This window comes from Lepidothrix coronata, unplaced genomic scaffold (genome assembly GCF_001604755.1).
Source record: "Lepidothrix coronata isolate B3197 unplaced genomic scaffold, Lepidothrix_coronata-1.0 Scaffold49, whole genome shotgun sequence".
NCBI lineage: Eukaryota > Metazoa > Chordata > Aves > Passeriformes > Pipridae > Lepidothrix > Lepidothrix coronata.
The window spans coordinates 3461091-3488421 of NW_016690229.1; the positions used below are offsets into that span (position 1 = coordinate 3461091).

At 38.0% G+C, this 27331-nt stretch overlaps 2 protein-coding genes across 8 annotated transcripts in view; one reads left to right on the plus strand and one right to left on the minus strand.

The window, feature by feature from the left end:
- Nucleotides 1-1542, plus strand: part of PHACTR3 (phosphatase and actin regulator 3) — a 100642-nt gene extending 99100 nt beyond the window's left edge. For both annotated transcript variants that reach the window (XM_017815308.1, XM_017815309.1), the window contains exon 13: nt 948-1542. In XM_017815308.1, the coding sequence (XP_017670797.1) occupies nt 948-963 (16 nt within the window). In that variant the 3' untranslated portion in view covers nt 964-1542. The remainder of the gene's footprint in view (nt 1-947) is intronic.
- Nucleotides 1471-26844, minus strand: SYCP2 (synaptonemal complex protein 2). Of its 6 annotated transcripts, none has more exons than XM_017815303.1 (47): nt 26565-26844; nt 25928-25972; nt 25151-25291; nt 24787-24915; nt 23805-23909; nt 23220-23244; nt 22267-22352; nt 21673-21761; nt 21133-21167; nt 20447-20589; nt 20317-20369; nt 20081-20126; nt 19814-19909; nt 19404-19464; nt 18720-18868; nt 18361-18435; nt 17782-17937; nt 16939-17038; nt 16253-16371; nt 15400-15492; nt 15206-15266; nt 15046-15103; nt 14707-14843; nt 14286-14383; nt 13663-13781; nt 13398-13428; nt 12799-12863; nt 12635-12692; nt 11906-11961; nt 11459-11507; nt 11164-11338; nt 10713-10801; nt 10136-10315; nt 9637-9820; nt 8949-9199; nt 8653-8823; nt 8382-8549; nt 7896-7986; nt 7248-7409; nt 6808-6935; nt 6248-6342; nt 6067-6166; nt 5574-5632; nt 5163-5241; nt 4645-4701; nt 4249-4348; nt 1471-3057 (listed from the first exon to the last, which is right to left on the minus strand). In XM_017815303.1, the coding sequence occupies exons 2-47, from the start codon at nt 25949-25951 to the stop codon at nt 2939-2941; spliced, it is 4665 nt and encodes a 1554-aa protein (XP_017670792.1). In that variant the 5' UTR covers nt 25952-25972; nt 26565-26844; the 3' UTR covers nt 1471-2938. The 6 variants fall into 6 exon arrangements, 5 of the variants coding, with proteins under 5 accessions (XP_017670792.1, XP_017670794.1, XP_017670793.1 ...); XM_017815305.1 differs by having other exon boundaries at nt 8949-9195; nt 9636-9820; XM_017815304.1 differs by having other exon boundaries at nt 26526-26844.
- Between the last annotated feature and the right edge of the window lie 487 nt (nt 26845-27331).

The window sequence follows — 27331 nt, forward strand, 5'->3', positions numbered from 1 at the left end:
GTGAGGACTGGAGCAGGTCAGGAGAGGGAACAAGTTTGGAGTATTGTCACCCTCTGTCGCATTCCCAGGCTTATTCCTGAACTCACAGTGAATTCCAGCTTAACTGAGCTCGGGCTGGTCAATGAGCAGATGGTCCAGGCAAACACACTTCAGCTGTAAATGCAATGTCCAATGTGATATTTATATAATTCCAGACTGTTCCTGCAATTTAAGGCCCTTTTAACATGACAGGACTCAGTGTTTAGGGCAAAAATCATCACTGCACTGATGGAATGAAACATGGGAGGGGAAAAGGGGATGGCTGCAGTGTCAGTCTCAGAGTGACACCTACATCCTCTAACTGAAGCTACCTGGGATGTTTAGGTAGATGATAATGATAGATTTGGAAATTTGTTCAGGATACTAGGAATAAACAGGCTTACAATTTACAGTTAGTGCTAAGGCATTTCAAATGACTGGAACTTTAATTGTGCATCTCAGCCTAAAGAACAAGCCTACAGAGCAAGAGGATATTTATTCCAGACTCATAATCACACATTCCACCAACAGTAGCTCCTCAGACTTTACGAAACATCAACACTGTTAGCTCTTACAAAAGAACAAAATCACCACACAATAAAGAATATTGCCACCAATGACAACCTGTGGCTTCATTTGCTAAAAGAAAAGAACCTCAAATCAACCCCACACCTGTATTTGCATTTGCACTCCCAAATTGCTGTAACTGGTTAAACTGGGCCCTGAGGATCGTCCCTGCACTACAGTCCTGGCACATGGTGAAAACGAAGACTTAGAGGTGCTGATATTCTTCAACACTGTTACTGTACCTTTAAACAGAGTGAATAGTTTTGTGGGCTTTTTAAATTTTTGTTAATCTAACAGAGAACTGAATTACCTTTTGTTTTCTGTTTCAAAGTGGTTTGATGAATGTCTCTCATCTCTCCCAGATTTCACAGGCCATAGAAATTTTCTTCTGAGAAGAATCTGTCTTTACTTTTTGATATTGCTGCTGAACACGCATCAGGGAATATCTGAGTCTTTCCCTCAAGTTCAGAGCAGGATCCCTTGGTGTTTGTGTGAAGGAAGGACTCTGAGCTGAGGTCTCTGCAGCACTTATGGACAGAGAGCCCAGGGCTGCCCCTCGCTCTGGAGGCAGGAGAGCCATGGCCTGGGATTGGGATGAGCTGCTGACAAAGACTGAAGCAAAGCTACTTGGAAGAGCCTCCTACTCTCACACTTGTTTGGAACTGTTTTGCAGCCTGTCTTGGAAGAGGAGATGTTGTGCATGTACAGGCTTTACCATTCCAAGGCCTCTGACATAAATGGACATGACACACTGTCATCCAGTATTATGTTGACGAGACATTTTGAACTTGCCACAATTAGTTTGTAAAACACTTCAGTTCATGTTCTAAAAACTAATTTAATGTATTATAATTTCATTCTTTTTTATATAATGTCTAACAGAATCACAGCTGCAAGCATTTTTGATTCCTGTTACTTTTGTTCTTTAATTAAATGACTACTTATTGCAGGAAATGACCATGTTTCCTAAAGCTCTTTTTTTCCCAGGGACAGTTGGGAAGGGAAGAGATTATAATTATTCTGCACCAGACCATTGCACTTCTTCATCAACATGAAGTCTGCAAAAAGAAGATCCCAACTAAGGTTTTTCCATCTCATGGAATAGCAGAACCTGATTGTCATCCTCCACTACTTGAGGCTCTGACCCTCTAAAGAATGACAATTAAGTTCACTGTTATTCTCATTCAAAAAGACTAAATTGGACAAGCACAGCTAGAAATGTAACAATGTACTTTGATATTTAGCAAACAAATGATTTTAATGCCTTCTTGACAGTAAGAAGAAAAAAGTTACTAAGTGCTAATAACAAAGCAGATAGAACTGGCTGAGAAAAATGTAAAGCCAGACATTCTAATAATGCCTGACATGGAGGAGCATCTGAGAATCTACTCAAATTACTACTAAAAAACAAAACACAGACAGCTGGAAAACACACCTGAGACAAGAACAAAATGGTGAATACACTCCCAAACATTTCTCTGCAAGACTCTTCAGTGCTATAACTTTAGGGAGTCTTTCGGTGTTAAAAACTTGAGAAAGGCATTCTTGGTCTTGTAGCTTCACTGAGCTCATTCCATGGAGTGTGACAACAATAAAATCCAGTGGTTCAAATGGCTGGCACAGACTGAGTTGCTGCAGGTGGGGAACAGTCAGCACCCAGAGCCAGGTCTGTGTGCTCAGGGTGGGGATGGACTCACACACCCAGTCCTGCTCCTGGAGAAGGGCAGGTCAGAGCACAGCAACACTTCACTGTGTGTCCCCAAGGCAACGGGAGGGAACTGAGGACTCCTGGCACAGGTGCTGGCCAGGATGGGTGACACTGGCTGGCTTTGTTGGAGCTGGCTGTTGCTTTGTCCAACATTTTCATGTTTGACCTGTCTGACTGTCATTTGAAGACCTGACTGACCCAACTACTTGATCCAAAGATGTATTTTTTCCCCTTTAGTGCAATTTTTTAACTTGCTGGATTTTCACAGAAATATGCATCATTAACTAGCTTTTTAACTTACTACTATATTTATCCATCATTTTAATTTGATTATTAATACAATAGTATTAATTCTTAAGAACAATATAGTGAGAGTTCAGATGCAATATACATAAAGGCTGAACAGAAAGGAGAGAAAAGTTTCTTCAGCAGAGGCATTTTTAGTGCGAGAATAGCAGATGAGCCACTGGTAACTACAAACTAAACTTGGCTTATAGTCCATGAAAGTAACAATCCATACTTCCATTGCTAATAAATGCTGTATAAAACACATTAAAGTGATGTTGGAAAATAAAATAAAGATCAAATATTATAAGGGTAACTTAGAGCAGCTGTTTAAATGCCAAACAGTGCCTGTGAGCTTTGTCACTGATGCAACTCAACCACGTTGGAGCTGTGCAGGGACAGCTTCGCTCCTTCCCCTGCTCTCTGCTGTCCTTCCAGCACGTCCTTCCAGCACAACCAGCCCAGCCTTTGCTCTGCTCCTGTGGAGACAGAATTCCAGAGTCACACTTGATCCCACTGATCTCCTGCTGACACTCTGCTTGCTGCTGGCAAGTCTGTGGGGATGTTTGGACACTGCCTGCACTCCCTGGGCCATGGACTGGGCTTGGGAACTAGGATGGCACCATGGAAGGCAGGTGTGGCTCAGGGAGGCTCTCCTTGTGCAGCTCCTTCCCAATGGAAAAGGCAAACAGGCCTGCAGTGCCCAATTCCTGTCCCTAACTAAAAATAAGGCATTTGTATTATTTTTCCAACGTACCCTCATTGTAAGAGATAATTTGGACCTTCCAGTGCACTTTTAAAAACCTTGTACAATTCAGAGAAAACTCGAATTTCATGCAGATGAAATTCAATTAGACCAGTGGAAAGTTTACCAGCTCAGGAGGTCCATCTAGTGGAGAACACACTGAGTACAGGCCAAAAAACCCCCAAACCACACAAAACTGAGGCTCAGACGAGCAAAGCATTAGTACACTTACATAGGTGGGATGAGCAGACCCAATTATTTACTGGCAATTTCAATATAATGATTTCCAGACACAACATGGCCTTGTGTTTTTAAAATTCTTACACAAAATATTTGTGCAGCAGCTTTATCTGACTGACATGCCAATGCATATTATTGATTTGAAGCAAAACAGCAATGACATCATCGTGGGGAAAAAAAAACAAAACAGACAATATGTATTTTTCTGGACTTGTTTAATACAACTATTTGCAACATAGTTCAAACACAAGTGTTTAGAGTGTTGTTTTGTCTCAGAAACTCCTGCTGAAGTCTAATACCACAAACAAGACTGAGATCAAACCAGGTGACTCGATCCCTAAATAATTTCTGACTCCATTCTGGATCAGACAAAGTGGGTCTTCTGTACATACAGACCCAAAACAAAGATTCAAAGTGAAATTCAATGTGACTTCTCTGGCAGTCATTTAAATAACCTATACAAATTGTTAAAGACATATAAGTAGCACGTGCTAAAATAAAGTTACATATTACTTTTTTAGCAGATTCAGTAAAATAATCCCAAATCTCACAGGTAAGTGGAGAAGTTTGGTCGGCAAAGATTTTAATATTAATAAGGAAAATATGGTTTCATTACACCAGTTTCCTTGAGTGGAAAAAAAAAAAAAAGTCAAATTTTCCATTATAAAAGAGTGTTTATATTCACCTTGAAGTTCAGGAAGGAATCTGAAAACTATCCCCTCAGAATTCAGTCTTTGATCGAAACAGGGTCTGCAATCCTCTGCGAACATTGCACAGCTCCTCTTCTTGCTGGGCAAAAAACATCACACTTACCACATGCTTTTGAAAAAAGGAAGGTTTTATTTAACATGTTGTACTCCTGGTGCACAGAATGTGCTGCTTTTAACAGATCAAATAGGATACCTTTCCACATATTAAGACTCAGAACCAAACCAGTACATTCACGTCTACCTGTGGCTTTTATCACCCGGGTAAGGTCTAAAGTGCAACATGTCAGTGATACTTGGATTTAAAATCTTAGTAATTTAGTGTTCAAACAGCAAAAAATAAATAAAAACGAGTGCAAGATGACTTCATTTACCATTTCTTTTAGAAGTTTCTCTTGGATTCCTTTTATGTCTTCTTTCATCAGATGCATCTGCAAAAAAGATCCTGAATGCATCTCCTCTGCTCATAACTGGTGACACATTTTCAAGTAAACAATTACATCCCTAAATGTTTTATAACTAAGAGACAGAGATCCACATGCATCCACCTGCCTATGGAAAGGGATGTGTGTTTTAAATTTGTTCTTTCTGGGATGAATAACATAAATATTCATAAATAAAATAAACAAAGCCATGGAATCCAGAATAAATCTTGGTTAACTGCACACGTTTTCTAATGGGTGAAATCCTGGCCTAAAACAGTGAATATTGTTAAATTAAGGGCATTTTATGAGAACTAAAACCTAAAAAAAAAGTATCATCAATACAATGCTAAGGATAAAGTCCTTCTTCAGAAAAAAAAGTCAGTACTGGTATCTGTTGGTGCAATTGAAGAATTATTAAACCAAGAGTGAAACAAAAGCTCCTCATACAAAACAGAAGTTCCTCCTACCTCTGAAGTAAAAATACGTTCTTCATAGTCAACAGAATGGTAGATATTCTTTTCAAATGAACTTTTAAGAACCTGAATTCTAAAGAAACAAAAGACAGTTCAAACAGTTTTGCTAGGTATAAACTTCCCACACAGACCACAAACAGGCCCCATTATTTGTAATCTGTTTGTACTTTAAAGTGTGGATAAATATCATCATCATTGCTGGAACAGTCCCTCAGGTGTGTGGAGAAATTTAGATGGAGAATCATTACATTTTTCCTGTAATCTAATATTTTAATCTAATTTTCTCATCTCATGTACCATCTCTATTTAATGGAAGAAACTGCACAAGGAATATCAGTTGGCCTGACTTGTACCTCAAATGAACAGCCCACAAACCTCATCCCAGAACTGACAGAGCCCACTAACCTCTGCTGCTCATTTTTCATGTAAGTACTCAAAGTACTAGTCTGTTTTTTCCAAAAGGTCTGGAAAGAAGAAATATTAACAGATGCTGATCAATAGGAACTGATTTTCCAAGCCCAAACTGACCAATATCTCATATGAACAAACTAACTCACAACCACAGACTCAGCAGTTACACAGGATTTACACAGTCCCCACAGAAGCTGGAAAACCAGCCCAATAAAGTATTAGTAATAGTTTATCCTAGGAGGAAAAACACATAGGAATTCATATAGTGAATATATTTAGGAAAAACATGTAGTGACCAAGGAATTCTCAGAGCATTGGCCAATCCCAACACCTCAAATTCACTGTTTGACATTTCACTCAACTTGAAGCAAAATGAGAAAGGCTTTTAAAATCAAAATTAATAATCTAAAGTTAAAGATGACATGAACAATCTATGGATCCCATAAGAATTCACTTTTCCCCACGATCCAGCCGTTTAAATACAAACCGAGAATTCTTTTTCCATGTTTTTCAGGGACTGAGAATCCTTTTCAAAATTCTCCAGTTCCTCAATGAGAGTAAAATGAAATTTGTCCAGCTGCCTGATCCTACCAAAACAAACCAGGTTACTTTCAGAAGGTATTCCTTGCATTTGAAGGATGTTTTAAAGTCCATCTGCCATTACTGACCTGCATTCATGGAGTTGGTAACTCATTGTTGTCAAATGCTGATGGGCAGCTTTCAATGTTTGCTTATTAAAATGATCCATTTTCCGGGAGCGGCTCTGTGAGGGTGTTAGAACATTAAATTCAGATTATTTTCACTTCAGGGAAAAAACTGTAATATGTTTAGTATTCTAATTGCTTAATATCACATTTTTTAAGATGGTCCCCCCGTCCTTTGGGGAAAAGCTTTCTCTTAGTGACATATAAATACACTTGAGGTTATGCTTTTGATGAAATTCTACCTAATATAAGTAAAGGTGCATTATTTGGAAAATATACCCCTTCAAAATAGAGAAAGTACACATGGAATGAAAAATAAAACAGACATGGGAGAGAAGGTCTTTGCAGAGTTTAGTACATAAAGGAACTGAAAGAGGCTTAAAAGGAAACATGAATTCTGTCATCTCCTGACATTCTGTGCACTTGGCTTAAAGGGACACGAAAACCCAACTCTGTGGTGGAAGCCAAGCTACCCCCCACATGCACATGTACCCCCAGCTGACACTGCATAGGAAGGGTCTTGCCTCAATCTTCTTGGTAAATTCTTTTTGGAGCTTCTGACATATGCTGAGAGTTGAACAACCAGGTTCCCAGAATTGCCCGTCCAGAGCAGAGAGCTCATTGAGGGATCGAGTGGAGATGCTCTCAGACACTGCAGGGAGGTACAAAAGGAGAAGGTCAAATTCAGGAGGACAAAGCACCTCCCCAGAGTTAGCACAGGGCCTAGGGCAGCTTCTACTACAATCAATTCATTTCACCAGTGAGATAGCCAAAACCACTCTCTATTTTCATATACGTTTTCTGTCTTTTTATATGGCTACAATCTCTAAATATTCAGCATTTCTATTTCTTTTCTTTGACATGTAAAATGATTTTCCTAGGATATTACATTTCCCTGTTAAAGCTTTGTCACATTATTTTAAACTCTTGCACAACTGTATTCAACTGTCACTCCATGACCAACCTCTGTAAGTAGCAGCATCATTTGTTTTAAATAACTTTTTGGGCTTTAAACTGATTCTTCTCCTTCCTGTCTTTTCCTCCTCTTTGCTGGTCCGTGCCTCATCAGAGCTGCTCTCTGTGTCACTGTGGTATCTTCGTTTCAGGAAGGTCTGCACAGTTGGTCCTTCAATCAACATGAGAACAAGGCTTAATTTTAGGTTTATTTAAAACAATGAGATGGGAGGACAAAGAGGATTTTATTCACCTGTTGGATCCAAACTCTTGGAATATGTGTCTTGGCTTTAAGATATGAGAATGATATAAAACAAAAAGATTTCCATGGAACACAGAACTCTGACTAATAAGCAAGTCTGGCATCATTTCCTGACAATACCATTATCCCCAGTTTTTTTCCCCAGTATCAGTGGGAATGCTTCTAACTGTTTCTTGGGAGCACAACTAATTCTTCACTGGAGCTGCATTTTGGAGCCTAATTTTCAGCTTTGTTTGGGGATAATTAAATGAGAGAAAATTAAAAAAGGGTTAAAAATAGAATGAGACTGAAAATATATAAAATATAACAATTTGACCATATTTTTATGCCAAATAAAACATTTTTCTTAACCTTTATTGAGACAGAAAGTATTTTGCTTTAATTAAATGTTTGTACCTGACTCATTTACAGGGTCATAAGGGTCTTCAGTTGAAGACTGTGCTTTACTCCCACTGGAAGCAGACAGTGGAGATGGTGGTTCACAACCCTAAAGAAAAGCCACTGATTTATTAGCTTCCAAATGACATCACTTTATAAGTCTCCATCAAAAATGCATATTTATGTGCTGAAAAATCATATATTTTCTTTGAAAGTCACTCCCTGTCATTTTTTAAAATATGAATTATAACTGATCTTGTTGGGATACAATTCTTTCATATGATAAACAATAAATTGTATCCATATGATAAATCATAAAAATATGATATTTATCTCAAATATTAAAAAAATAACTACTAGAATTTTCCAAGCAGGCCCCAAGTAGACATTATACAGTGTTTAATATTGAGAGAGATGCATTGCCCTTAAAGCTCCCCACTGTAAAGGAGGTGAAATGGGTAAGCTGGAGCTCACTTCTGCAGAGCAAAGAATGCATTAACTTACCTCTTTACTTTTAGTGACAGCTTTAGTGGTGTCTTGTAGTTTTCCTTTAACAGAAAGTGTGTCTGAAAAGCAAAACTGGAAACTTGGATCTTCATTATTATTCCTTGTCTCTGACACAGCTCCCTTTGCATGTTTTCCACTCTCAGGTTTATATGTCGTTGAGCTGAGCTACACAGTAACCAAAAACAATCATTATTGAGAGATGTCCCTTAAAAATCACCAGCTGGAAAGTAGATCAAACAGACAAAAAGCAAAGAATTTAGTACCATACCTCTTCTCTGCTTTTGGTGACAGTTTTAGTGGTATCTTTTGGTTTTCCTTTAACAGGAATTGTGTCCGAAAAGCAACGCTGGAAACTTGACCCTTCGTTACTGTTACAGGTTTCCAATCCAGCTCCCTTGGAATTTTTCCCACTGACAGTTTTATATGTTGTTAGGCTGAGCTACACATTAAAAAAAAAAAACCCAAAACAACTGTTGAAGGGAGATGTAGAGAAGCACAAGCCAGCTGGCAGCTGAATGGAACAACTTCAGCTAAAAGGATTGAGAGAAATGTTACCATTCTTACCAAAGATGCTTCTGTCAACACTGGGGAGAAACTTTTCTTTCCAAAGGTTGACTTTGTAGCTGTTGCCTCAGGGGACTGATTGACACATATACTGTGAATATTCTTATTTTGGGGACAGAAATTATTGGGAGTGATTCCTTTCTCAGAATTTAACATCTCCCTGTTTTCTGGGGATGACTCCCGAAGACCAAGAGATCTTTCACTGGAAGTGTGCTCTGGAGTGACATTTCCTTCTGAGAGTCCTTCAGCACCTAGAAAACAATTCCTTCACTGTCAGCATGAGGAATGGAAGTTAAAAAAGGCAAGCCAAAGGCCCAAACTGCTCACTGTTCCAGCTCTAGGTGTCTCCAAGTCTCAGATGTGTGCAATTTTACTTCAAGTGCTGGCACAGGACTTGCCACACTTCCCTCTTTGCACTCTCCCACTGTTTTAGCAGTTCCCAGATTCATTCCAACACTTACACATTGCTTTTCGAGGTTATGCTGGTGACAAATAACTTCACCAACCTATAAAAGTGTCAGTGCCACATTAACACACTTCCTTAAGTTATGTGGGACACCCTGAGTTGGGGGATCTCTCTTATGTTAAAAGCATGAAATAAATGTAAAATTGTACTGCTGTGCTAATCCTCAATTAACCTCCAACTTTTGCCTCTGTATTGCTGGAAATTCCAAGTCCAAATACCTACATCTCATTGTCTCCAGAGATGCAGGACTCTCAGCTGAAGGCACCTCCATTTCCTTCTGTTCTGCAGGATTCTTGGATTTCTCAGGTGGTTTCTGCACACAGTTCTCTCCTCTCTTTGGCTCCACAGATAAAACCTGGGGTGCTTTTTGCTGCTTATAATCCTTGATTGCCCCATTCATAGGTTTCTATTCCAATACAAGTGTTGTAGAAACATTTTTGCAAACATGGGGAAGTGCACAAAAAAGGAGACAAAGAGCATGTTATCTCTGAGATCAAACAGAAGGAACATCATTAGCAGGACTTAAATCCATAAGGATATCAGGTGTTCTAATATCAATAAACATTGAATTTGTTCAACTGGACACATGCATTTCTATTAATTTTAACTTGCTCATGTTGGGCACTTAAAATTCAGGAGTACCAAGTACACAAACAGAGCAGAGTTAATTTTGAAAAGTATGGCAGAAGTGGATTTTTAATAATGCAGTGCAACTGCATACCTGCATTTTTGATTTCTCCTCCTTGGAGGTGCATGGAGGAATTTCCCCCTCACTCTCTGACTCAGAACTGGAAGGCTCTTTGTAATTTTTTGCTGCTGCTGCTCTTCGAGGTAGTTTCTTTCTGGAGGTTTGTTCTGTCATTTCAGCAGTTCTTGAGTTCTGTTTTTTACATTTGTTTACCTTTGGAAGAATAAAACCACCTTCAGTTCATAAGAATGATCAATAAATCAATATACAAAAAAAAGGTAGATACTGGATTTCAAGTAATTAAACCAAGTTATTTCAAAACAGCTAAAAAAGTTTAACTTTACCAAAGCTCAGAGAATTTAACCATCAGTCTACTAACAAAAGCATCAATGTATAATAGTCATTCTAACTCACAGTATTATGCCTGAAATACCAACTAAATACTACATAAAAAGAAAACAGTACCTGAAAAGAATACACAGTATTTAACAAATTATTTGGAAATAAGCATGAAGAAATGTCACATATTTATGAAAAGTTACTTTAAAACAGTTTCTGTGGGTAGTGAAGAGATTTTGAATATACATTACAATTCTAGGTGCAAACTTACATCTGCCTTTTTCTTTTTTGCATTTTTGCCTTTAGGTTTCTCCATGTGGAAAGCAGGTTCAGGGGATTCATCTGGTGTTACAACACAGTCTGAAAAATCAGTATAATGCTCAAATGTTTGCCATTAGGTTTAGCTGTAAATAACAGAAGCACTTTCATGCCCACAAACTTACTGACTCAGGAACTGCTTTCAGCCTATTATTTTAAAAAGCCTTTTTTTTTAGTTGACAACAACTTCCACCTGTCCCATCCTCCAACCCTTTTCCACAATAAAATACAGACTTTATGTAAATCAACCTTTATAAATGACTAGAACTGATTTGAAAATTCCTTGGAAACAAGACAACAGAAACATCTGATATCTGCAACAGAGCACATGACATGGTGTGCAGTCAGTACCTAAGGACAAACTTCTTGCAGCACTCTTCAGAAATATGAAAAAAGTTTCTTACTTTTGTCTGTGTTTATTGGTTTCCCTAATTTTTTATTTCTACTGTAACCGACTATCTGGGGTTTAGGTTTCCTCTTGGATTCCTGCAGCCAACTAATCTCTGTCTTGCTGTCATCCCCTCTGTTCTCTGTGTCTGAGTCACTGAAGAGGTGCTTCTTGTCTTGATTGTTTCTAGCCTACAAAACCCAAAAAAGTTCTCAAGTTATTGATTTATTTTTATACACATTCTTCTTCCATAACTGGTATTTAAAGGCAGGCAGACAAGCTATACTGAGCCACAAAAATCTGAACCTTACTTGTTTTGTTCCTTTCACTTCAGTGCTGGATTTACAGATGACTGCATTCCTTAAGTAAAAAAATAAAAACCACCTTTAAGGATACATTTAAAAATATTTGCTGTAAAACTTTCTGCTATTCAGGTGATATGTGGATTAAGGATTCAAACAAATGCACTTACTTTTGTTTTCACATTATTTTGGAAATACCTGTTCACCTCAAACCCTAAAGGATGGGCTTATTTCCCAAGGATCAGTGAGAGCACACAGTAACAATGCAGCCCTGGGCAGGCTGAACATGAACAAAAAAACACCCCCTCTAATCAGGAGTTTCTGTCCCTGTAGTATTCCCTGAGGAGAACTGTTCTCCCCATGGAACACATTCCCTGGAATTCTGTAACAGGATGCTGGAGAGTGCAGACAGTACTATTGATAATCAGCAGACCAGGATGCAACAGAACATCCTACCCTTTTTTAGTTGTCTCTGTATGAACACTCAGTTCAGTAACATGCAATTCTTGGACCTAAAAATAGAAATAAGTGAAGAACAAACCAAGGTTTTCATTTGTTATACAATCTGAACAAAATTCAACAGCTAAAGGCTCCTTTTCCTCAGTTATTACACTAAGTAATTAACGGTCATTAATTTCTATCTTAGAATTCATTTAGCAGAGCTGATAGTTTAAAACCAGCTGGAACTGAGAGAAGCTTTCAGTGTCTCAAACCAATCCCACCACTTGCTTCACCACCTTCCCCAACTCAGAAGGCTCCTCTGAGCTTAAGAAGCAAAACTATCTTTTGTTGTCTTCTGTTTTTATCATCACTAGATTCTCTCTTTACTCAAACATCTGGACAAAGATGTTCTTTAAACGGGGATTGGAAGGATGGCAATAACATTTTTGGGATAATAGAATATAGAATATTTTAAAATAATGATACCCCCATGCAAACTGTTTAATTCTTAATTCAGGAAAAACTTCCTAACAGCTCGAAGTGGCCAGAACCTTAGGACAGTTATACATTTACACATGATCTATTTGAGAGTGCTGGAGGCATTTACATGGCAAACTTCTTTCCCCACTTAGTTCACTGATATAATTTGAATGTTCAGATCTTAACTATCCTTCCAGCAAACAAAATTTGACTGATTTCCTTTATATTCTAATGATAAAATACAGGATTCAGTTATATGCTTACTCCAAGCTTTATTGTAGGCTCATCAAACCCACTGAGTTTAAAGTTGTAGACATCATCCCTGCAAACAGACACAGAGAGCAATTTTGTGGCTGAATTAATGAACATTTCACAGAGTCAGGTATGGGCAATCAGAAATTGTGCTTGAAAATGTTCTAACTACTTACATGATATGACCAGCAGTTATATTAAGAAAAGAAGTGGTTTTCAGGATTCTGTCCTGAACTTCTTCCTATACAGAAATGAAAAGTTGGCTCACATGGCAAATTTGGACTGTGCATTCAGAAACCCTGTCATCTCAAAAAGCAAGGTCATCACGAAGATAATCATGTTGATTAGCAACAAAGGGGAGGAACTACATCTTTGTCTTTTAAGGATATCAACAAAACCTCAGAATTTTTTTGCCCCCCAGACATGATGACTCATTTCTGTGTCCTGGCTCTATCTACTTTAAGGATTCCATAATTTTATTTTTGATATTATTTTTATTCTAAATATTTAGCATTGACACGTACAAAAGGCAGAGATTAAATATATAATATGCCAACAGAAATTAATTTGGGTTTCACTAGATGACAGCTGCCAGTAAAAACTACTGTTCCACATGGGTATTTTAAATTTATGCAGTCAATACAAAATTAACATCTACAGATACTTAACATTCACTGGTGTTTGTGAAATGTCCCTTTAGACCTACTGATTCCCACCATATTTGTACACACAGCCACTATGAAAAGCAATTCTAACAAAAGCAATAATATGTTACCTTGGAGTTCCAGGATTTATTTAAATATGGCCTAAAAATAAACACACATTCTGTTAAATGCTAATTGGAATATATGCATTACAATACTGCCTGTATCAGTAAAAGCCTTCTCAAAGCCAGCCAACCTATTCATGTGTTTAAATACAACATCAATTAAAAGATTCAAAGGATTAGAAGAGCTCAGCCCCTTTCACTCATGTCACCCATCACCCATCTCAGACCAAGCCCCAAGGAATGAGCCCAGCAGGGACAGTTCCCACCCTACCTGTTAAGACCCAAGGAGTCTCTTGCTTTGCTCTTCTCATCACTCTTGTCTTTGTACCTGTCACTGATTTTACTGATCAGTGATTTGGCTGCATCTGAGATTTCTTTAGACTTTGGTTTCTATAAAAACAGTTGAAGACTTAACTTTGAATTCATCCAACAGAAGAACAAAGCCGTAAATAGAACTTCAGGTTCCTAAAAAAACCCTAAACTACATTAAATGTCTTCTAGATATATTAAATCACATTTCCTTGCAAACCAGTTCCCCCTGCATTGCCCAAAGAGTGTGCAAGGAAACATGAGTTTAGCAGGTGTTTGCTTTTAAATAATGTGGGTTTGGGAACTGTAACATTCAAAAGTGAGCAAGGAAGTGCATGAGAAGCACAAGTCGGTGGTTATTTAAGAATAATTTTGACAAAGAAATTCAGAGTAAACTAATCTCAAACACGTCACTGAAAACAGCAAAAAGTGAAGGGGATATTATTTCTTCATTTGGTATTTGTGGAAAATCAATTAAAAGTAAGTTTGTGCCTAAATGACAGTAAAACCACAAATTTTGGAAGACTGAAAATTTGACAATTCTCTTAATTGCAAGTCAAAGAAAGGAAGGTAAGAAATTCTCACAGGCTTTGATGGTTTTGGATTTGCAGGCTCTTTCCTGAGGAGAACTTCGGGTTCCTCTCTTGGAAGCTCAGAATGCAAAGATGTGTCAGCCACCCTGGCTGAAAGAAAGGATTTAAACCATGTTTCAGCAGTAGTTTCAACATTTTTCCCTTCTGTACTTAACAGTTCCTGTTCCAAAGAATTAACACTCTGACTGCCCACTTGGTATGGTCTCTCTTTCATTTTCTTGCTTCTCTTCTCTTTATTTAATTTGTTGATCTGGAGAGGTACTTCAAAGAGTGAATAAATAAATAAATGCCTTTTGTTTCAGAGCTCTTTCACTAACAATAGAAAGGAAAAGAGGACAGAAAAGCACAGCTGCCAGGTGCCAGTTTATCTGATCTCTTTTGAAGAGTAACAGTTAACCATGTGTGAACATAACCTGCATGGGATGGACGTGCCACTGCTGGATTTGGCTTTTGCTTGTCCCCAGTGGTCCCACTTTTCTCAGGAAGAGGGGATGTTCTTTTTTTCCATGTTTCAGATTTATCAAAAGAACTTTCCATAAGTCCAGGCAGCCTAAAGACAACACCACCTTACTGTCAGTGAATTGCAGAAAGGGACTTTTAATTACAATAAACATGGTTCATAAAATAGGAAAATAATGGAATCTTACACATATCAAAGTATTTTACATGGCAACATAATTTCAGTTCCGGTAATACTTGAAAATACTCCCTTCAAAGTGAGTGACAACAGTGAATTCTTTTCTAATACTTACAAGGGTTTGTTGCTTTTCCCAACTGGCTGAGAATCAGGAACGATATCAAACACTTCACCTATGAGACATTAACTTGGTGTCAATTATTATGGCAAAAGAAATGGACAAAATTCAAATGATATTAAAAGTAAGGATTATCAATGCTTGTGAAATTACTTGCCTAAAGTTTGCTCTTCTGTGGTCTCTTGTATAAATTTTAAAACTTCTTCAGCACATTTTTGCTACAGTGGAATAACACCCAAAAGGAAATATTAGCATAGGACCATAAGCAGTGTAACCTCATAAACTTGTACTTTACCTAAGAAAACATGAAATTCCTTTTTGTTTTAGTTCATGGAAGTGCTGCTCCAGTACCTTTTCATGTGCTTTTGCCTCATTTCTGGTGTTTAACCTCCTGATCTGTTCTGTTTCAAAGAATTCATCATCTAGTGTCAATCTTTGCCATCTCTAAAAAGGACAGTAACACTGACAGTTACAGTCCATAAAAGACAAAGAAGTAAAATTCTCCTAGAAATGGACACTTGAAATATCCTAAACAAAACATTCTATAACTTAAAGCCTTCCTCTCAAGCATGGCTGTATCCAAAAATGCTTCAGAATCCCATAGTCTGGGGCTTGACCTGAATCTGACCAAGACAGACATTTAGAACCAGAAATAAAATCAAAGTGTTACTTTGTAGTCATTGTTCAACTGGAACAGAACCAAAAATAAAACCATACTTACACTGCAGTTCAGTGACACCTCTACAGTTTTTTGTGATAGCAGTGAATGTCTGACCAAAAATGCACTAAAAGCAATGCTATAAATGCCATAACCTGAGGCCATTCACATTTCACAGCTGCAGCTGAAGGTATTCTATGTTTTATGAGTACTTCAATCCTGCAGAATCCGTGTCAGATTCTGTGCATGCAGCTTTCTCCTATTACACACAAAGGAAGAACTGAGGGTCTAGTAAAAGCAAGTTAATTCTGGAGTTCAAACTGATGAGTGACTGCAAATTTTAGCTAATTAAGAGTTCATTCTGACTTTGGACATATCAAACCTGAAATCCAGAGGACAAGAAAACATTATGCAGTAAAGTCAAACACAATATTTTCTACAAGACAGTTGCTGAGTCTAGCTCTTTAAAATATGAATTAGGAACAAATTAGAATAGAAATTAATGTTATTGCAAGTAAAAGACTTAGCTACGGATGACATGCATACTCCAGTAGAGTCCTGATAGGAAATCTTTGTTCTGGTCTCATTTGTTGCACTGCTGTCAGACCTCTTAGTGGAGCTCGTCATTTCCAGAGGCAATTTAAATCTCCCTTTAAAAGGAGTGGCTGGAACAAAGCAGAGACATGTAGGAATTCCAGCACTGCTTTCATTACAATTACTGGGCTGTCTGGGACATCAGTAGGAAGAGTTTTTGCCCATGATCACACCAAAAGTTGGTTAGTATTGATAACAATCCATTACAGCCCCTTAATATTTCTCTTGATTTCAACTCTGTTATGTGGAGATGAAGAGCCCACAGACTGTGGGTGTCCAGAGGCAAAGCAAAGCTTTTACAGGCTGGCTCCAGTAGAAAATAGTTGGTCACTCTTTAAAGATTTCCCAGTCAGATATTTTTGCTGAACAGCTGCCTGAGAGCTGCAGGACAAATGGCAGGTGCCCCCCAGTTACAGGGAACCCCTGTGCAGCCACTGTCCCATAGCACATCTCTGGACCAGGATAAGTGGCCTCGTTCAAAAATTTCGAGTTTAAAAATTGCAAGTTTAAAGCACCTGCTCCGGAGATTTTACAAAGTCTCCTTTTCATTTCCAGCTCTGCCAGGGAGCACAGTCCATGCTTGTGTTTCAAAGACAACTTATAGTATATTTTTACCCTGGAGGCACTTGTAAACTCACATGTGCTAACAAAGGTCAGTGGACTCCTTGTGGAAGTTCTTGTAGTTCCAGGAACAATCACAGAGGCTTCAGACATTTTCCTTGTCCGAGAGGGAGTGATCTGGAGGAACAGAAAGAACTTGGCCATGATACACTGATTTAAGGATGACAGCATAAGAATTTAGAAAGTCTTTTTCCAAGAGCCTCTTGACACTTTCCATTCCTGGAACAGCAGTTGCTGTTGCTGCAGATATCAATGTCATGGGATTTTTAGGCAGTTCCCTTTCTGAAGAAAGTTCCCTGAAACACCTGAATGATATAAAGCTTAAACTGAACATTTGCAAACTGAGGTCACTGATTGCTGTTTTCTAAGTTAATTCAATGAATTATGGGCAATCCTGTCCCTTGTTCACAGAGAGGTTCCCTGGAGACTCCCCAAAGGTGTCACTAAAGCTACAAACCAAAGAGGACCAGGTTTGCCAAAGCACTGCTGGCAAGACACACCCTCTTACACCAGGAAGACACTGTTCCATCTTTGCCCCTTGCCCAGGATTCTCCAGAGGCCATCCTTGACTTCTGCAAACCAGGAGATCCGAGCACATCTTGAAAACATTTCTCTTTAGAGGATAATGGTGTAAAGAACATTAACAATTCCTTTTTACTTTTGTCACATTATTAAGAGTTCCAAAGTACCAATGAGAAAGTTTTTTGCCAAAGGATTTTTACAGCTATGTCAAGTCCCAATCAAACCCTAAATTAACTGTATTTCAAATGTCAAATAAGAAGAGGTTTACGTTATTAAATGTTATAAATATTTAAATTGACTTGTATTTCTTCTCTATTTGTTTTCACAATCCTACTCACCTTGGAGGAATCCCCTCTGCATTTTTCTTGACTGTTATTTTTATTCTGAGTCCTCAAACTTTCAGGAAGTTGCTGAGTTTTCTTCTTACCGAGTTTCTCCTCCTGTTCAGATTTTTCTTTCAAACCTGGTGACAACTGGCTTTCTGGTACCATAACCTATATAATATTTTCATTTTATTTAATTGCATACAATATTTGGATTTTATGTTTTATATTTACACAAACACACAGGGCAATTTCTTTACCTTAAATAACATACTCCTCATTTTGATAAACTTCAGAGGTTACAGCCTTTTAGTTTGAAAAGCCTCCACCCTAATTGCTATTTTCTCTAAGAAGGATGGGTTATTGAGTCACAATTCACATAAAAGTACTTCCCCTGTGTATATTTGTCTGATTTATTCTTTGATTGGGATAATAATATCTCCCCAAAAATACAATATATACACACTAGCCATCACTTGCTGGCTTTAGACTTATCTATACTTCGAGATATATTCAAAGTCCTTGTTTCTACCATGACAGGTTGTAAACTAGCAAATAATCAGACTAAATACACAAACCCACACAATAAAATACCTGTGATCCACTTTCATCAAAGAGGACATGTACAGCTGTTTTGGCAACTGATGCACTTTGCTTCTTACTCCCATCCTGCAAAGGGAGGAACCACCCACGTCAAAACAGACACTTCGCTCTTTGGTTAAACAAGGAACAGAAAATATTTGAGGGAAAGATCATAAGTGTCTGAAATCAGATTACAGAGGCAAAGAGATGCTACAAAGCAGTTCCATTCCTCAGGAATTCCTCAGTCAGACCTCAGGACACAGTAGTTGTCAGAAGGAGGAAAGTGTGGCTTGCTAACACTTTTTTAAGTGCACTAAGCACATTTATTTTGAATTAATTAAAAACTATTCAAAAAGGTGTTTCAATCTTACCTTACATTTACTAAATCCATAAATCTTTCTGGTTACGTCTTTGATTTCCAAAATGGAATTAAAATACAAAGAAAATTTCTCTCCTTCCAGATTACCCACGTTCATTGGGCTTTTGAGATCTATTGTCAATAATTTCTTTGAGTCTTTTTCTGGACAAAAACAAAATTTGAAAAGTTCCTTTATTACAATGTAACAACATCTCATATAATGTTTGTAAACACATGACACTTATTCTTCAGTACAGCTACTAAGATGTATATTTTAATTCACTCTACAATAAATTTTATTAGTGAAACAATTCAAAATTCTATCTTTTAGGAATAATTATTTATATTATTCTATAGAATTTTCTTTGAGGGTTATTTACTATAGCTGCAGACCAATTATAGGTATTTACTATTCTAATTAGTTTAAAGGAATATTAGTTCCTGTCATTGTCTTTTGCCTTATTTTGTATTGAAATAACTAGAAGACATTATTTTTAAATTATTTTCATAAAATCACACCTGCATATCCAAAATGCAAATGTGACTGCAATGCAATTTTATCTTAGATAAAACCAGCTTCTACATTATTTTAAATGAGAATTTTGCTTTGCTGAGAACAGAGCCAGTAATTCAGGATTAATTGCTTTGAAAACCCAAGTTAGCCTGTACCAAATGTCCCATTTTTGAGTGCAAATACCTTCAAGGCTGTACATGTTCACCTCTTCTTCTGGTATGATCACTGTTTCCCACTGCTGACCCTTATATGAAAAATACATTTTTAAAGATAGAAAATTCTGATATTACAGCTAAAAGAAATGCAGAGATCAGAAAGTCATTCAGTGAGGACAAATTTTCAGCTTTTTAAATCTCTGTTAGGAAGAGTGACATGGAACAAATGCTTCACCACTGCATGTGTTAAACTATTCCAAACAGCATTAGAAAATCATGACTTTGAAAGTCTTTGATCTAAATATGTACAGCAAACCTGGAATTTTTTCCCCCCTCCACATTGGAATAAGTTCAACATGTTGATGTGGGGAAACAAATCTGATACACTTGAAAGAATCTGGATCTACTGCCTCAGTCTGAGAGACAAAAATCACTTACTGCATCATCTGCTGCCACATAGAAAGAGATACTTTTGCTACCAACATTAAAATCAATCCAGAATTCCTCCAGATTTTCATCCAGTGGGAACTGGAGCTAAAAGAAAAAGATAAAATAATAAGAGCAGAGAGCACTACTTACACCAGCTTACAAGCTTTGTGTTGGTCTCACAAGCTTTCAGTACGTGCCTGTCTGAATCCTTCTGAAAAAAAATAATTTTCTTACCTTATCCCTATTTTTTATTAACTAGAAGGCAGAGGAACTTACCTCATATTTATCAAGAGCTGCTGATAAACACGGATATGTAAAAACCCTGTAAGAAAAGGATATTTTTTTCAAGTATTCTACAATGCTGTAAACAAACTTTGCATATGTGAACATAGCAACAGGGTTGTGTTTTCACAAACTTGTGTGCTTTAGAGACTAAGAGATCCCAGCAATCAAAAATCACTTTTTCCCCGAGAAAGAAACTTTATTAGCTCTAAAAAAAAAATCAGTTTTACCTTCTTTTGTCTCCAAGCATGCCATTCACCTGGTTGAGAAACTTCCTGCAATCCTATAAAACACGGAAATTTCTTAAAGAATTGTAAAATGGAAGTTTACCCCCCCGGCAATATTTTTCATATGACTTACTGTTTCAAACTCAGAATCTTTAATTCCTTTAAATGCATTGGACACAAACTCCATGGAAAACCACTGGGAGGCCAGTTCTGCTCTTTGCTTCTCTGAGATCATTCTGCACAAAGCTTCTGTGATGGCCACTTGCATGTCATAGTCTGCAGGAAAAGGAGATTTAAAGACACTCCTGAGGTGAAAAAATATTCTGAGGAAAGTGGTATAAGCATATTCTAAATCATATTATATCCAAATATGTAAGCCCCAAAGGATAAGTGGAATAATGATGACCAAACTTATTTTTCCAAAGGAAATTTCACCCAAACCTTGCAGGACTGTCAGAGCCCCCCCACGGGATGTACAAGCCAAGGAAAGACATTTTCAGCTTTCCCCGTCTGACCTGGGAAATTGTTGGCTACCAAAAGGATCCTTAGAGAAGTTACAGTGCTCAAAGCTTGACTTCCTCATCATCTTTTGCTATTTTAAAACTTAGATTCTAGAGAAGAACTGAAACCTGCAGTGAGTTACCCATGCACTGAACACACTGAAACATTCCAGCTTGCAGACTGTTTTCAGGCAGTATTTGTACTTTTCAGATGGCTCAATCACCACATTCTGCAGCTTCTGAATGTCTTCTCAGGTTTTTTAAAAGCTCTGCATCTGATTTTTAGGAACCCTAATAATAAATTAAGTCCCATGCTCACCTCCAGCATCCAAAATTCTCCTCCCCATTTCGCTCCTGCCAAACAAAGTAACGTTTCATCAGAAGATGAGAGCAACACAGAGCACAGAAAGCTTTAATTACAAATTTTCAATATATGAGACAAAACTCTAATTCCACCAGCCTGTAAGACTTAAAAAGGGGTAAGTCTGCTGTGCTAAGGATGTGGAAGGACTACTGGGGAAAATCACCTTATATATTTCAATTTCCCAGTGGGAACCAGCCTGTCTTTCAGTGACTGATTCCCTGTGCTTTACACACATTCTTATAAGAAAGAGTTTAATTGTTTTATGAACACTGGGATGAGAAAAAGCCTGACCTAGACTGGAAAAGAAGAAAACTCATGGAGAATAACCCATGACAATACCTGCCCACAGCCACTGTCTTGGACAACTCCATAGCAAATGCAACTCAAATTAAACAGGGACCAATCTGCACAAACTATAAACAGGCTCAGTAAAAACTGCCCTCCCAGCTCTGCAAATGATGTAATGATATAAAAATTATACTGAAGATTATTTACATGACCAGTAACATCTCCTTTGTAGTAAATAACTTTTTCTTGGCCTCTCGGGGTATGTTGTCAAGCATTAAATTCAGTTTTCTTACTACCTAAGAAGAGTGGAAAAAAGGGAGTAAGAGGAAAAATAAGTTTGTTATTCTTATTTTGGGCCATTGTAATATATTTGAGAACACTGAAGAAAGTAAAATGCAAAATGCTTAAATAACAACGAGTTCTATCTGACATGAAAGGGTATTTACCTTAATATAACTACCTCAATTTCAGTAAATCACATTAGTTTTAATGGGAACATTAGTTCTTAAAGGGTTATGTTTCTTATTTGCAGGTTTAAATACAGAAAAAAAATCTTTCTAAGCTGGAGTTCTGTCTGCAGTTGGTTGCTGAGCTAAAATGTCCCTTAAATTAGCATTAAAAAGCCTTTCCTTTGGGGATGCAGCCTTGACAGAAGACTTTTTTGTGACTTTCCCTATATCTTTAGAGGGAAAAAACCCCCTGACTCTGTTTTTGTAGCATCTGTACAGTTAAATAACTGTCTTCCCAAAGTCTGTTAACACAGTGACCAGAAAACTGTTGCTTAGAAAGAAGAATGTTTACCTCCTGCTGAACATAAATACTAATTCTTACATCAGTGATGAGGGAACATGTTCTCAGAACAAAGTTTTCCAGTATTTGCATTTTACCTAACAAACAGGAAAAGAATAAATTAGAGAGTTGAAAAGAATAAATTAGAAAGTTGCCCCTTCATAAACATTTGGGACAAGATTCATTTTTCTTTGGAAATAAAATACTGTATGTCTTTCTTTCCATACAGGATTACTGATATTTGAGGATAAGTATCTTAAGCATCATGGTTAAATGTAAGATAGAATATTCAATTTATAGTAAATGTGGCTCTTTGTGAGGTTTCTGCTGCTGTGCATCACTGCACAACCCCCCTGAGCATGAGAACATGAATTTTAAAATATACCTGGTCAATCCTCTAACTCAGCTCTCTGAGATACAATTCAGGGGCTGGAATTTCTCTTCCCAGAGACAAGGAAATAAATCTTTCACTTTGATCACGACACCATAAGGGTCTGGAGTGACTTTCCATGCTGGAAGGGTGTGATATTCCTGATGCCAAGGTCAGCACAGAAGGATCACTGGGCTGTGCTGAGCTGTGACAGCAGCTTAGAAACAACTTTTTTTAGGACAAACTCGTTGCAGTTGCCATTTCTGAGAGCACCCTGCTTTTTGATTACTGACATCAGCAAGTTACAAGGAAACCTGTCAGCAGAGAAACCTCAGACTGAACAATGCAGGTTAGGGCTGACATTTCCCATGTGAAACGTGGTCCTCTGGGCACAGTTTATCAGCTGAAACATTTAGATCTGGTGGTATATTTGGATTAGATCAAGAAGCTGGTACCACCCTCGTTGCACATGTTCTCCTCACAAACACTTGCCTAAAGCTGCCTCCATGAGTACAAATGATTTTAACACTGATAAAGTGTCCTGAGAGAGACATTTTAAACCTTCACATGTAGTGCACATGTTTTTTAAGCTCACCTTCAGGTCTGCTCTCACACACAGCCTGCAGTGAGAAACAAAACAAGACATCATTTTGATACAGCAAATATTACAGCAGAAAAATCAGGCAAAATGTACCTGAAGGAAGTAATCAAAAAGAATGTAGGACTTTGAAATTATTTCATCCTTAACAAAGAATAAGAAATGATTTCTACTACCACGTGTGGTTTCCTGAAATTTTATTTCAGTTAAATTTACTGAAATTGTTTCACCAACGACAAACATTTTTATGAAAAGAAGCAACTCACAGATCTTATAAACTTGGGGCCCTGGATTAGCAAACTGATAATTTATGTAATCAAAATTTGATCAAGACAAAATTTTTTTTTGTTCATTGAACACAATGTTGTGCATTTTTTAAACTTCATTTCATGATGCCAACCGTGAACAGAAAACAAGTATAAATACAGCAAACTGTTTATCCCCAAAGACTAATAATCTATTTCAAAAATCACTATAACATGAACTCTAGAGAGATATTAAATAGAAACACACTTGAAAGTTCTTTTGTTGCTAAACTAGTAACAACTATCATGACAAATTTTATTATCAATATATTTTTACCAGTAGCACATTGAAGAAATCTTCAGCCAGACTTGTAAGCATTTCATTCCTTTCATTTCCTCTGAGGATCAAAATTCCTTTTAACTTTTCAAACCAATTGACCATGTAAAGGAAAAATAAAAGTGAAACTATTTTAATAACCTGGAAAAGGACAATAGTTTGTATTATACTTCAGGAAAACTACACAAAGATTAAAACAACAACAGCATTACCAGTCTGCTGAGCATATGTCAGCCTCAGACTGAAATTTTTCACTCAGACTAAAGCAAAATGAGGAGATTTCAAGGACTTTGCAACACAAAAACTGGAGTTCTACTTTGACATCTGCCATCACAGACAGAAGAGATGAAAATGCAAATGGCTGAGTGCTGTTTGTAGGTGTGAATATAAGCATAAAGTTATCACCACACTGGTTTATTGTTGTGAAAGCAGCTGAGAAGGCAGTCGAGTAGCACTGACATTGCCATTAATTCTCTTCAGGGAAATGTCTCATGAAAGCACAAGAAAGTGGGTGGTGTCTATTGTTCTGTATAGTTACTGAGTTGCAAATGATTAATGCATCCAATAACACAAAATAATCACAGTAGCACTAAAATCTGTTGAAAGAGCAGGTACAAAATCACCGCTGTGAGAATTCACAAAAAAAAAATCTTCAAATGGCACCAGGAAATTCTAATTTCCAACTTCAAAGCAGTCCAGCAAACTCATATAAAAATATGTAATGTTGTTGTAGTTGCTGTAAGCATATCTAAATTCATTCTATATTGCATAATTTGCAAAACCCTCACTGTGATAGAGCAGCAGCTTTATAAGGGGTCACTTGACAAAGCACATTCAAATGTTTGTTGCAAAGTTATGGGAAATTCTTAATTCTGAAACAACCAAGGACCAAATCAAACACTGAGCAGTTCAGCACTTATGCACTTGGTTAATTTTTATGTATTTCTTGAGAAGTTCATATATGTTTTATGGTTTTACTTATCCTTCCAACAAGCCCGTATTTCATCATTGCTGGGAGCCCATCCTCTCCTGCTATGCTGATTTTTTCCCCACATTTCTGGATGACATTTAGTAAAGTAGAAACGCTTTTCACTTCTTGTTTGTCAAGTTCCTGAAATCGAAATTACAACAGAAGCTTTAATGTACAGTTCCAGAAGAACTAGATAATTAAGCAGATGCCGTTTTTCTTCTCGAAAGCCACCTTAATTGCAGCTTGAAGGAGAGATTTCAGTCTTAAACTTTATTTCAGGCTTTCAAATCAACTGGTGGTATAAACCAAGGCAAATGAACTATTTCAGAGTGTTGCAATGCCAGTGCAGACGATTGGGATGCAATGGTTACATTACCCGACACAGAAGCTTGTCTAATTTGTTCACAAACTGTTTGCTGCTTTTGTAAGAGACATTTGCAGAGTCTTCTGTGGCCAGAAATTTCTCTAATAATTGGGAATCTTTTTTTCTTGTAGCTTCATCAATTAACTTTTCCAACTGTCAACAATAAAAGAAAGCAGCTGTATTACTGTGTGCTTAGCACTGATTCAGATTTAACAGGATTTCATGCAGGTTTTCTGCATTCACCTGCTCCATTCGAAGCAAATATCCTGAATCACAAAATAATTAAACGTGAAACCTAAAGAACAGAACATCATATCTAATACATTAATCATGCAAATACTTGTACACTGGGATTTTAATTATGTCCCAGTTTTCCTCAACTGGCTTTTCTTTCCTGCTATTACAACTAAATTCCTAGATAAGTGTTCATTGTCTTAATGGTCCTTCCTTAGTACATGTAACATTTTACTTTACCAAGTAACTTCAACTATTTTGCCCCCCTATTCTTTCTAAATCAGTTATACCCAGGTGTCAGCATTTTGATCTTAAGTATCACCTCATTGATTCATCTATGTCAAATGCACATGATTTATTTTTATCAATAACAGTCTCCAGTTCCTCTTGCTTTCCACCCACCTATTTCACTCTAACCTATGTCAAAGGAAAGTTTCTTCCTACCCCACTGCACTGCCAGGCTGCAGATTTGACTTGCAATTGAGTACCTGAAGGAGTGCTTTAAGCCAGTAATTAAAACAATCAATACTCATGTTCTGGTCCATCAGCACATACCTGCATCTCACTCCTGGCTGTCATTTTTGCAATTCACCAACTCAGCTGTGTAACAACGGAAACAATCATCACTTAGGCTTCAAACAGGTTTCACAAACACATCAGTAATGCATTACAAGATACGTTACAAATTCCAAAGTTTGTCACTAGGGTAAATGCTATATGAATGCTATTTAAGAATTTAAACTAACTGGGGATATAAGAAACAGCAGAACTCCATAAGGGCCCTGCTATAAAATGCCAGATTAAATAATTTAACAAAAATATGGTAAATGACACAGCAAAAAAACCTTCTGAATTATACACACAGTGATGGGCTCCAAGGTGACCGTCACCAGCAAAAGGTCTCAGTAAGTTTTATGAAAACAAGTGTCTAAGTATTCAACAGCAGGCAAAGTATTTTCTGTAACATCTAAAAAAACCAACAAACTTGTTCATGCTTTGTACGAATTAATCTACACCAACCAATCCGTGGACAGTCAACAATGGGCAGTTTTAGTCTCCCCATCCCAGAAATTGCACAGACCAAGCAAAGGGAAACAGTGACTAAAGACAGGGAATGACTTCTGCAGAGCAGCAGCTGCGAGCACAGGCTAACCTTTTATGTACTGCTAAGCAACACAGAAACAATACATACACGGAGATTTTAAATTCCTTTTTGCAACAAAAGATAAAACACGAGCCTCCGCTCAGGCCTGTGCTGGCACCTCACACCTCTCGAGTCTTCGGGCGGGTCAGACAGGGCAAAGGATGAAACAGAACCCTCTTCTCCACAGAGAAGACCTCGACCCCCAAAACACGGGTATCCGCTGGAATATCCCTCAGGAGTCTGGAATGTCCCTCAGGAGTTCTGGCGCTGCGACCGCACATCCCGAGCACCCTCACCCCGGGCCCCGCTCCCCTCACCCCGGGCCGCCCCTCACAGCCCGCGCGCCACGAGCGCCCCTCCCGCTGGCCAATCGCTGCCGGCGCCGCCGGCGGCCAACCAATCAGCGCCCGGCAGCGCGGTGCGCGGGCCAATGGCGCGGAGCGGGGGGCGGGCTCTGCGCGCCCTCAGCGCGGGTGACGGGAGCGCCCTCAGAGGAGCGACCGCTCCCTCTGCGTTACAAATTAGCTTTTAGAACACTGATTTCAGCGCCCAGACGGGAGTTAGTGGGCGTCAGTTTGCTAAAACAGTATAAGTCATTCATGTGCTTCATTCAAAACGTTTTCACTGCCAAAAAGTGCCCGAGTAGGTATAAACACACCCTCAGGTGCGCGTTTACCTGCTGTGGGTAAAGGGCGTCGACTGACGCTTGTGGTCTTTATTATCCAGAAGGAACTGGATAATATGCTTTAATGGAATCCAGCAGTGCACTGCATAATGTGCTTAAATGGAATCTAACAGTGCCAAGGTGGGGCTTT

What these genes read in the sequence shown, in the direction of transcription:
- SYCP2 (XM_017815303.1), bottom strand. Translation starts at nt 25,951, where the DNA reads ATGACAGCCAGGAGTGAGATGCAG. An exon ending in GGGAAAAGCAACAAACCCTT is followed by an intron (nt 14,844 to 15,045) that starts GTAAGTATTAGA and finishes TGTTGTCTTTAG; the next exon opens with GCTGCCTGGACTTATGGAAA. An exon ending in CAAAAAAGAAAAAGGCAGAT is followed by an intron (nt 10,316 to 10,712) that starts GTAAGTTTGCAC and finishes ATTCTTCCAAAG; the next exon opens with GTAAACAAATGTAAAAAACA.